The sequence below is a fragment of the Notechis scutatus genome, chromosome 6 (assembly GCF_049901735.1).
Source record: "Notechis scutatus isolate UNSWTSFEM ecotype Mainland chromosome 6, rNotScu1.2, whole genome shotgun sequence".
Taxonomy (NCBI): Eukaryota; Metazoa; Chordata; class Lepidosauria; order Squamata; family Elapidae; genus Notechis; species Notechis scutatus.
The window spans coordinates 35,318,544-35,331,285 of NC_142014.1; the positions used below are offsets into that span (position 1 = coordinate 35,318,544).

The following is a 12,742-nucleotide window of genomic DNA, read 5'->3' on the forward strand; positions in this document are numbered from 1 at the left end:
TTATTAGTATTATTACTGCCTTAAAAGGAAAGGCAGGATATAACTGTAACCCACCCAAAAACAAACAAAACTTTGATAGATGAATATGGTAAACATTTATTGTTGCATAGAAGTTCTGCGACCAATGTTTGTTTCCTCTGCACATTTGGGGCTTTACTATTTTCCAAATTCTCCCAGGAGAGGAAAATGTGTTTTTGGCAATAGCTGTTTAGTAGGTTTTGGCAGTAGGTTTGTTATACCTACTTCCAGCAATTATTTCTATCCCCGATATTCATGCCTTGTCTGCCTTCCTTTATTCTGACTGTTTAGCTTCATTAAATTTAAAAGTGCTGAGCTAGCCAGGACAGAATCTTCTCATAATAATATGAATCCTTGTATAGCAGTTCCGTTTGAAGAAAAAATTGAAACCAATACTCCTGTCCTTTTGAGCTATTTCAAAATATATGAGTCTGCTATGTATACAGACATGTCATTTGCTGAAGATGTAAAGAATTAATGGGAGAAACGTTTCTTTGAAAAGTACATACATATGTGCCAAAAAGATAGATGCTGTAAGGTTTAAGACAAAAATTACATGTATTACACAAGGCACTAAAACGCACACTAACAAAAATTACTTTGTAATTTATATAATATCTGTATACAAATGTTAATAATTACTTTGTGACTGATATCTTGCAACCTAGGTTATAATAATCAAGGTTAGAGCAACTTTTTGGTTAGTGGAAGCACCTGGATTTTTGAGAACATACAGTATTGTCATATTTTCCCAAAATATAACCATGCGGCCAAGTTTTGAAAATGTTTATTTAACAAGACAACTATTCTCCATTGCCTCATCTGCCAGTCCACACATAATTTCTTCATCATCTCACCTCAACTTTGTCTTTTATGGAGTGGTCATGCATTATTTCACTTTTTTTTCCTGTAGAATCTTTAAGATGAAACTAGAGATCCTTGGCATTGCAGTACTTCCTATTTAATTATTTTTTCTTAAAATTATCAAATAAATAAAACCAGGAGGAAAAGCTAACCTAATAATCTAACTTGGTAAACTGCCCAGAGTTGACTTGTGACAAGATGGGTAGCAGATAAAATTAATAATAATAATTAAAAAACAAATAAGAAAGGAAGTATCTGGAAACATACCAGTACCCAGAGGCTTCATATTTTCTATGCCTATTAACTATGAAAAGCTCATGAAGAAAGCAGCTGTTGAAGTGTCTTTAGGACTAATGTCATCCTATAATTATACTGAACCAGCAACATCTGCAAAGTTGGAAGGAGTGTTAGGATGCTTTATATCTGTCCAAGCATTAAAATCTATCTGTAAATGCTCTGTTCCTCCATTGGAACTGTACATTTTGTGGAGTCATGGGGGAAGGCATATTAAATGCCAAATTAAGACTTTATAATTCTCAAAAAGTTATTTTAAGTGTTTTATTGAATGCAGACTTGTCAGTTAATATGATTGTCTCTAGTAAGTATGGTTACACTGGATTGTGGCTCTTCCTATTTATAATAGTTTTGTTGAATTATTTTAATAATAGCATATTTCAAGATCAATTAATATAATATTGGATAGAAATTCTTTAGTAAATAATTTCAACATTATGTATTGGGTAACAAAAGACAACCTTTGACCGAATAAACAAAATTTAGTTAAGAAACTCCATCTTATTCTATAGAAGAAGCTATGTTTCCTAGTTTTTATGGTTTTAGGTGAATGCAAAAAGCTAATGATTAATCAAAGGTGATTCCGCTAGATGACAATCAGAAGGGATTTTTTTGCATATTTATTTAATTAAATTTATATTGCTGCCAATTCAAACATAGTGCAGATTGCCTTTGTTCCGCTGTGAAAAATTCAAAAAGGCTTCAACAGTTCTCCACTTCTGTTCTACTTGCTGTGACTACGGTCCAGTATACATACCTGAGCGGTTTCAGAAGACTTTATTATTTTGTTTCAGTATCTAGGCTATTCTTCTCCTTTATTCTTTTCATTGTTTTAATGTTCATATTGGTAGAAATACCAAATATTATAAAATAGGAAAGAAAGATATTTTGATCAGGGAGTTGTTAAACATGCTGGGAAGACTGTCTTTCAAATTGGCAAGGCATAGCTATATTAAAATTGCTTTGGTGTTTTTACTGTACTATAAAACCCTGAGAGTAGGAATGAACATAGGATTGAGATTCAAATTTCTGTCTTTGCCAATGTACAAATCTTGTGCCTGTTCATTAATCTTAAGAACTTAATGAGGATTAAGTGCAAATACCTGAGAGCAGATGTAAGGGAGGGTATGGAAAAATAACCGGGGAGTGAATTTTCTACATCATATAAAGTTGCCAGTCTGATTTTATGATAGGCACCCTCTTCAAGTTACAGTTTTTGTGACAGATGCTGAGAATCAAATTGCATTTGCAGCACATTGAAAGCTTGGAATTCTCCTAGAACTTATAAACAGGCTAAGCTTCCATAGTTGGGAGCTATATTTAAATCCCAAAAGTCTCTCTGTTTCATTATTGCAAATCTTTCTCTATACTATCAGAAATTAGTGGAAAAAATAAAAAGTGGTATTCAAAGTTCTACAAAAAACACCTTTTGTTTACACAAATGTGAAATAAAAAAATATGGAAGCAATTTTCAGCTCAAGTTTATTGTCCTTGCATGGCTAGTACTGACATTAATTCTCAAGTTATTTATTTTAACGTATACCAGGGAGGTTGGGAATATGAATATTTTCTTCAACATAGTATTATAATTCTAGTCTTTTCATATTTTATTAACTTTAATTAGGATATCTGAGTGAATAAGGACATTATAGAAAGGAAACACAGGGATCAGAGATAAACAAATGGAGGAGTTGCTATATTCTACAGATAGCAAATAGGGCTCTTTAGTGCTATGTTTGCATCTCTGTGCACGTCAAAACATATTTTCTGGAAGTGAATCCAAAGTGCTGCACAGACTTCTCCACTTCTATTTCACTTTTTTCTATTTTCTCTCTTCTATTTCCCCCCCTCCCCTCTTAATTCCTAGCCTAGATGACACATATGCATGAGTGTGCGTCTTCTCTTCCAAAGTAAGAGTGCATTTTAGGAACTACTAAGACTATGCTCTGCAGAATTTGCAGATTACTGTAATATATTTGCTTTTCTCAAATGCCATTGGATTATTTACTATTTTTGTGGGTAGCAGACTAAGACTGGTACCCTGCTGGAAGCAATTCTTTTCATGAAGCAGATATTATGGAAGATTGTCACAAATGCCGGAATGGTCCCAGGTGGTAACTGAATGAAGGGATTGCCTTTCAGCAAGTATAAGTGACAGATGGAGCAGAGTCAGCAGGTGCTGTAATATAGTCACATGGTCAAAGGAAGACAATGCTTATCTGAGACAGCCAGCTGCTCTAACTAGGAGTTAAGACACTGTAAGCATACCTTAAGAATGCATTTCCTTTGATGTCCCATATTTATTTTATTTAATTATCAAATTTCTATACTGCCCATCTCACTTAAGTGATTCCAGCCAGCTTATATAATCTATATATATAAAAGTGAAATACCACTCATGCATCATCACAAAATCTCCAGAACCATAAAGCCTATAAACTTGAAATTTGGCACATATGTTTCTCTTGGCTTCTAGGTGCTCACTAAGAAAGGGTTTTTTGAAATGACCATCAGAGCATTAGTATTTTGTATATTATTATTAACACGCTCTGATGCTAAGGAGTTCTACTCTCCCTCTCCACCTGAAAAGAAATCTGTTCCAAATGCAAAACACAAGCAGAGGATTTTCAATTTTAGTTTCACAGCACCAAACAGCTTTAGTACAGAACAGTTGAGCTAAGCCATACCCAGGCTCCTTGCTGTCGCCTTCTTGCTCCACAGCAAATACTGTTTCAGTTTCCAAACAGCCCTCAACTCTCACACACTGACAGGAAGCTAGCTGAATACCAATGGATGCTGGTAGGCAGAGGCACAATTTACCCCCTTATTTTCCTCCCCAAAAACTTGCTTGATCACATAGTTTCATAGCGAAGCATGGGTACCCTGCTAGTAAAATGATAAAAACAGAATTAAAACAGAATTTTAAAAAGTAAAGCATTGCAAGTTACTCCTAGAGTTGCATACTGCTCTTACACCCCCATGTTAGGTGCAAAACCAGGTGTTTACCCTCTTCCCAAAAGAGGGGGCGGCTTATCTCACCACTTATCTCACCACCACAGTGTCTTTTTCACCACTTGGAACTGAACCCAGAAGGATATTTCTTCCAACAGTATTAACTGCAGAATTGCAAACTGCCAGAATCTGTAATCTACCAGAGAATGTGTAGGAAAATAGCAAATAAACAGGGAAATGGGAAAGTGACCCCTGAAGTGGTCGCATCAATTTTGAGGTAAGATACAATTCCCCTGAAATCTTTGGTATCAAGAAAAAGTCCTTGTGAGTAGGAAAGAGGAAAACTGATGTTTTTTCAGACACAGCAGGAAAAGAAGAATATATCCTATGTTCTTGGGACCTCCTATTATCTGATTGGGGAGAAAAACTTTATAATTCAACTATTGTTGGAGTGCCATTACACAAGTTACTATACAAAAATTAGGGCATGAAACTTCGGTGCTCCTCCTGCAGGGGCATCACATCTGTCCCGTGATCATAAGCCATCATTCTCCTTGGGCAGCAGAGCTAGTTTATTTCAGAGGGGCAGGGAGAAGTCAGCTGTGGCACATCTGAAAGCGCATAGTTTCTGATATAGTAGTGGAGCTCCATGAGGCTTGTGGAAAATGGACCATCGTCCATTTTCCCATTCTTTTGAACTTTTCCCTTTTTCTGACCTTTGCAATCTGACCTTGGAGTTTTCCCCAAGGCAGTATACAGTATCTATGATCGCTATTTTACAGTTGGAAAACACCATTTGGCCATCACATTAAACCCCTTTTTACAACTGGCCAACCCTTTGCTCTTAATCCTAGTCAGTTTCACAATTCCTGTGAACAGTACATATTTATTTATCCTGAAGAAATGAGACTTCTATCTTACTCCACTTTCCAGCCTTCAGGCACAATTCTCTTTCCTAGCCCCTTTCTCAACGCAGAGACTCTGCCGGAACTTACAACCATGGTCTGGCTGCATAACTACAGTGTCATGTTGTAGTCATGGTTTACAGTATTATTTAAAACATGGGAAGAATTAGGCTTCATTTTTTGGGGGACAAAATGCACAGGGATACTGGAAACATAGGGAATGATTATGGCTTGCAGGGTACAATGAATGATTTTTACATTTTTTTTGTTAGTTGGCCAGAGAGAAAACGTTGATGTTTCTTGTCTTTTGTCTGTGTTCCGCTGTGGTGCAGATAATGCCCAAGCAGACTTGGAAATGAAAAGTCTGGAAAAGAAATGATTGGAAAATGCCTGGATGATTCATACTAATGGAATTAAGAGATTTAAGAGACATGTGCTTAATAATAAAAAGGGACTGTATAAATCATTAAGTATTGATAAGCAGGTTATTTTCTCATTATTCCCAATAGCAATAACATGGGGAAGATAGTTTTAGAGCATAAAAGAGATAAACCAGGGATCTTAAAACTTCTCTAAGCTCAATGCTAATAGTCTTAATGGCTAGGCTTATAAAGGCTGAAGTCCAAAATATCTTGAGGATGCAGATTACAAAAATCTGAATTAGGGAACAGCTGCTAAATTGAACATGGAAGCTTCAAAGTTCATCTCATTAATTACTGTTGTAAACTCATCACTTGAAATTTAAAGGCTACCAATAATGTTTCTCATGAGGACACATAGACCAACCTGCAGACATCAAACTGGTTTGCCACTTGCATTGTTTCATATTTATGAGTTAGCTAATAGCATTTTATTACAAGCTAAAGTAAATTATAATCACATAGAAGTCTATTTTAGTGAAACACATCCAATTTTATATGCTTTCTGTAAGATTTTGAGCTTTTAGACACTTTATTAGATTATAATCATGACCATACAAAATCTTTCTACATATGTGTTATTTAAGCAGTGGAGCAAGGTTTTAATCCCAATAGAATTAATCCTTAAAATTAAATAGCCACTTATTCCAAATTTAAGCATCCATCTTAAAATATACAGTCTAAATATTCAATAATAGAAATAGCAGTAGCAGTTAGACTTATATACAACTTCACAAGGCTTTACAGCCCTCTCTAAGCTGTTTACAGAGTCAGCATATTGCCCCCAACAATCTGGGAACAACTACAAACTGTCTTCCGATAAAGTATTTTGACTTCCACATAGAAATAAAACAGAGCTTTGTAGCAGCCAGAAATCCTGCCCATTATGGATTGGAGTTCTCTTTTTGAAGTCAAAAGCTGAGTTGTATTACATAACAACATCCCTCGTATTCTCAAGGAGCTGGGGTGGTCTGATACTGGGAAATAAAACTCGATAATGCCGGATATCTGCCATCTCGCCTGAAGGGTTTTTGCATTGCATTCAAATGTATCAGCCCATGTGATGTTTCTATTAACAAACGCCGCTAAGTATTCTTAAGCTAAAGTGCTTTTCAAGGAGCATTAAATAGTTGCATGGAAACGAAATGCCGCCAGGTCACCTGCTGGGGCAGAACAGACTACCCGTCGATCCAGTTCAACAGGGAAAGAGTAAGGGACTGCGAGAGGCCTCGCCAGACGCGCATACAGGTGGCCGAGAGCAACACTGAGACCTCCTCCCCTCGGCCGCTTGGGGAGGGGTAAACGGTGCCGCCTCCGAGAGGGCGGGTCCGCTCGCGCGTAGACTGGAGAGCGAAGTGGCCGCGAAAGGAACCGCCGCCTCCGCTGCCGCCGAGCCCTGGACCGGCGGATCCCCATGCGGCGGCGGGGACGCCTCCGGGCCCCTGCAGAAACGGCGACGGGGGCGCGTTCATGACTTGGACTAGCAGCATGAGTAGTGGCTACAGCAGCTGGGAAGAATCGGAGTCCGAGGAGTTTTTCTTCACAGCTCGCACCTCTTTCTTCAGGAAACCCTTCGGCCCAGCCAAACCAAGCCTGCAAGTAAGTGACTGTCGGCCTCCATTGAGGTAGCTCCCGGGGTGCCAGCTGGGCGGGAATCTTCGGGCCGAGTCCCTGGCCAAGCGCGTAACTTACCCCGGTCTGATCCGTTGCAGGCCGCGCCTTCCTCTGCAGTCCCACGTGCTCTTTCCAGCTTCGGGGCTACCGCTTATCCAGAGCTCACTCTGGAATGCTCCCACCATTCCCTTCCTCCCTTTATAAATTCTACCAAGGATCCACGTGAACCAGGAGTCTCGTACGTAGTGAGACACCTGGTGGTTTTTTTTTGTTTGCTATTTCTAGATAGCTCCCGTCTCGCTCTCTCTGTAGCTCAGCCGTTGAAACGGTTCAAAAACGAGATTGATGTGGCTCTTCAGGCTTGCCAAAAATAGATCGCAGCGGATCCACTTCTTTGTGAGGCTTCTCAGAACGAGCCCCGGACAAACATTCTCCCCCGCCGGGTGGCAAGAGGCGGTCTTCTGAATTGGACTGCTCCTATGGAACCGCGTGGCCTTGTAGCCATGACCCTCGTGTACAGTAGTTTCAGCGTTTTTAAAAAAAACGGGTTATATATTTCCCCAGAGTCACTGGGCTGTTATACAGATATGGTAAATACAAGTTTATAAAGACGTCGGACATAACTTAGCGAATGAACAACTACAAACTGTCTTCCGATAAAGTATTTTGACTTCCGCATAGAAATAAAACAGCTTTGTAGCAGCCAGAAATCCTGCCCATTATGGATTGGAGTTCTCTTTTTGAAGTCAAAAGCTGAGTTGTATTACATAACATCCCTCGTATTCTCAAGGAGCTGGGGTGGTCTGACATTGGGAAATAAAACTCGATAATGCCGGATATCTGCCATCTCGCCTGAAGGGTTTTTGCATTGCATTCAAATGTTATCAGCCCATGTGATGTTTCTATTAACAAACGCCGCTAAGTATTCTTAAGCTAAAGTGCTTTTCAAGGAGCATTAAATAGTTGCATGGAAACGAAATGCCGCTTAGGTCACCTGCTGGGCCAGAACAGACTACCCGTCAATCCAGTTCAACAGAGAAAGAGTAAGGGAGCGAGAGGCCGCGCCAGACGCGCATACAGGTGGCCGAGAGCAGCACTGAGACCTCCTCCCCTCGGCCGCTTGGGGAGGGGTAAACGGTGCCGCCTCCGAGAGGGCGGGTCCGCTCGCGCGTAGACTGGAGAGCGAAGTGGCCGCAGGGCGCCGCGAAAGGAACCGCCGCCTCCGCTGCCGCCGAGCTCTAGACCGGCGGATCCCCATGCGGCGGCGGGGACGCCTCCGGGCCCCTGCAGAAACGGCGACGGGGGGCGCTCATGACTTGGACTAGCAGCATGAGTAGTGGCTACAGCAGCTGGGAAGAATCGGAGTCCGAGGAGTTTTTCTTCACAGCTCGCACCTCTTTCTTCAGGAAACCCTTCGGCCCAGCCAAACCAAGCCTGCAAGTAAGTGACTGTCGGCCTCCATTGAGGTAGCTCCCGGGGTGCCAGCTGGGCGGGAATGTTCGGGCCGAGTCCCTGGCCAAGCGCCTTACCCCGGTCTGATTCCGTTGCAGGCCGCGCCTTCCTCTGCAGTCCCACGTGCTCTTTCCAGCTTCGGGGCTACCACTTATCCAGAGCTTACTCTGGAATGCTCCCACCATTCCCTTCCTCCCTTTATAAATTCTACCAAGGATCCACGTGAACCAGGAGTCTCGTACGTAGTGAGACACCTGGTGGTTTTTTTTTGTTTGCTATTTCTAGATAGCTCCCGTCTCGCTCTCTCTGTAGCTCAGCCGTTGAAACGGTTCAAAAACGAGATTGATGTGGCTCTTCAGGCTTGCCAAAAATAGATCGCAGCGGATCCACTTCTTTGTGAGGCTTCTCAGAACGAGCCCCGGACAAACATTCTCCCCCGCCGGGTGGCAAGAGGCGGTCTTCTGAATTGGACTGCTCCTATGGAACCGCGTGGCCTTGTAGCCATGACCCTCGTGTACAGTAGTTTCAGCGGTTGTTTTTTTTAAAAAAAACGGGTTATATATTTCCCCCAGAGTCACTGGGCTGTTATACAGATATGGTAAATACAAGTTTATAAAGACGTGTAGTAACAGAAGTAACTTTAGTCTTTTATGTTAACTTGTCCGCCATGTATTATTTTCTTTCGATATGAGAAAAGCATGGTCCATCTCCTCATTCTTTAAGAAAGGAATTGAAAATAAACAATTGTGCCGTTTATGCAAACCTCCGCTATATCTGTATTTGGAATATTGTGTACAATTGTAGCTGCCACAATAAGTTGTCATAGAGTAGGAAAAGTGCGGAAGGGCAACTAAAATTATTGGAGTGAAGTATGTGGCTTACAATTAAAAAAAAACATTTGTGACTCGGGCTGAAAAAGGCCTGGGGACCGGTCATTATTGAAGTAGAAACAATGCTGAATGATATGCAAAAAGTGGACCTGGAAATGATTCCCTCAGAAATTATCCAGTGATGAAGCAGATTTAAAACAAAAAAGCATAGCAGATAATTAACCTGTAGAATTCATTATCATAAGACAACATAGGTGGCTTTCTTTTTATTAAGCAGTTATAATAAGAGAATGACAAAATAAAGAGCTTTTATAACTATTGTATTTCATTAAAATTTTGCTATTGTATTTCATTAAAATTTTCAATATTTCATTAGTATTTGCATGTGTGTGCATGCATGTATCCTTTGGAGTCAGTGTTTGCTCCTGAGGGGTACTTGGTCTACTCCCTGCAATTTTCTTGGCAAGATTTTTGGAAGTGGCTTGCTGTTGCCTGTAACAGGGCTGAGAGAGTTCTACTGGCTGAAAGTCATCCAGCTACCCTTCTACTAAAAGTGGACTGGAACTTACAATCTCCCAGTTTCTAGTCTGATGAATTACATTGTTGGCAATGAATGAATATTAGAATCTAAGTATATGTATACCAACAATAATCATATTATAATTAATAAAGTATTAAATTAAGATTCCAGTAATTTATGCCTAAATAACAAAGACATTGTTGATAAAAAACTAATTTGTGGATGTAGTACAAGCCCATATTATAGAATTTTAATGAATATCTTTCAAAAGTTATTGGATGGATTCATAAAAACAGATCTATCAACAATAAGTCTTGAAGATTCAATGTAGGTAGTTCATTTAGTGACCATTCAAAGTTACAATGGCATTGAAAAAAGTGATGATCATTTTTTACACTTATGATAATTGCAGCAGCTCCATGGTCATATGATTTACATTCAGATGCTTGGCAACTGATTCATATGTATGACAAGTGCAGTGTCCCAGGGTCATGTGACCATCTTTTGCTACCTTCTGACAAGCAAAATCAATGGGGAAGCCAGATTCATTTAGCAAATGGACTAATTCAACAACTGCTCTGATTCATTTAAAAACTGTGGCAAGAAATATTGTAAAATGAGATAAAACTCATTTAACAAATGTCTCATTTAGCAACAGAAATTTTGAACTCAACTGCGGTTGCAAGTCGAGCACTACCTGTATAGTTTCCAGTAGATGTACCATGTTTTCCTGAAAATAATACCCACCCCAAAAACAAACCCTAGCCTGATTTTTTTGGGATGGGCCTAATATAAATCCTACCCCCAAAATAAGCCTGGGAGATAGGCTTGGTACCTTGGTGCACCGCAGATACTTGTAAGTCTGAGCGCGGAAGCAGAGGCAGTGGGGGACAATTTGGAGTTACAAACTGCTGCTTGTAGATAGCAATGTGTTTCTTCACCTTTACTTTGGCAATTGTTAAGTTAAATATGTAATTAATTTTAGATTTTTAAAAGGTAAGTTGCAGAAGCCTGGAACTTTGTTTAGTTTCTGGTAGGTTTGTATAAAACACAAATATGGGAATTAAAGATTCTGGAGAACTTAATTCATGCTTGCGGACCATCTGAACTCACTCTAGATCAGCGGCCCCTAACCTTTTGGGCACTAGGGACCGTTTCTGTTAAGAGAGGTTTTTCAGTGGATCGGAGGGACGTGGTTTGGCATTCTGCCTGCATCCCACAGATTGGGCTTTTTCCGCGACTCAGTTTGTGGCATGCCATGGCCTGGTGCCCATCCATGGACCAGGTTTGGGGACCTCTGCTCTAGATCATATGATTCAAAGGATAGTTCATTGATTTTCTGGAAATAAATCTTCTGAACTGGAAATAGATATATTCTAAGGCAGGGGTGTCAAACTCAAGGCGGGTGGGCCAGATCCAGCCCATGGCCTGCTGGGCTGCCCTTGAAACAGTGAAGGACCAGCCTGCGGTGCCTCTGCCAGCGAAAATGGAGCTCAGGAGAGCCGCTCATGGTCCTCCCAGGTTCCATTTTCAGCCACCATGCATGCAGCCCTCTGCCAAAAATGGAGCCTGGGGAGGCCATCGCGGCCAAAAATGGAGCACATGGCCTCCCCAAGCTCCATTTTCACTGGCAGGGCTGTAGGAGGCCATTGCGATTGAAAACAGCCTGAGGTAAACACAACTGATGCGGCCCTCAATGAAATCGAGTTTGACACCACTGTTCTAAGGTAATATGCCCCCAGAATAGTTCTGCTTTATTTGGTACATCATGTTTGAAACATCTAAAACTGCTTTAATACCAGAAGAACATCATCTGTAGAAGGTTCAGCTTGGTTCAAGAATAAACAGACCATTATTGACTTCTCTAATGTTCTACCAAATATGACTCTTGCATGTATTTGTATGTATGTATAATAGCTATTAGGTCAACATTTCCACAGTTGTCCACCAGCCAAGGTATTTGGAGATCCCTGTGTTACTATCTGAACTGGACTGATCTGGAAGGAATAATGCCTCCTTGCATATGCATATGTACTTGCATGATCTGAAAATGTGTAATAACATCTTTCTTTCCAGATTAGCCACATTGTGACTTACAATGACATAAGAACTTGCTCTGTGTCTAGTCAATTAAGACAAGAGTTTTGGGTACATAAATAGTAGATTGGGAAAAGCAGATGTCCGATATGGAGGTGTATCACAGAGATCTATCAGAGACAGACAAGGCATGGAATTAAGGGCATTTAAGCCTTAAAAGATTTAAGAATAAAAAGTTTATGGATGTGGAAGGGCAAACTGCTATTAACGCTACAGAATTCTGGCAAAATTACATAGTTGAACCACATATTTCTACTTCTAGCTCTTTAGTGTAATATGAGAAAGAAGACAGAATGAACTTGACAGTAGTTGGTCTTTAGTTCAAGAATAAAGGCTAAGTGATTCTTTTTATGTTCTTTTAGAATTGACATGAAATTCAGAATAAAACAATTATGTATTAAGTTTAATTAAAATATATCTTTTAATCAAAACATTTAGATATGTCAGTGAATATCTGAAAAGTGGAAGTGTTCAGTTTTGTGCACTTTTAATTAACTTCTGAAATATCTTTAATTTGTTTTTAATGGAATCCTGCTCCTCAAGTTATGATAATCTTTCTAACCTATAAGCATTTGGCCTTAAAAAAAATTAAAGTTCATTTCAGAAACTAAAATGGCCATAGGAAATTGTATGACGAAATGATTGATCCTATTGACATTTTAAACTGCTTTTAACCCTTGTAATTCTTTACTTTTAACCTTTAAGCTGTTTGAATACAATTTTTTACAGTTTTTGTAAACCATCCAGTGATACTTAGATGAGATAGGACAGTATAAA

General features: G+C 39.8%; 1 protein-coding gene across 1 annotated transcript in view; it reads left to right on the forward strand.

Moving 5' to 3' along the window:
- Positions 1-8,103: 8,103 nt before the first annotated feature.
- The window catches only part of RASSF3 (Ras association domain family member 3), a 34,347-nt gene continuing 29,708 nt past the window's right edge, over positions 8,104-12,742 (forward strand). The window contains exon 1 of the mRNA XM_026667785.2: positions 8,104-8,506. Within this exon, the coding sequence (XP_026523570.1) occupies positions 8,378-8,506 (129 nt within the window). The 5' untranslated portion in view covers positions 8,104-8,377. The remainder of the gene's footprint in view (positions 8,507-12,742) is intronic.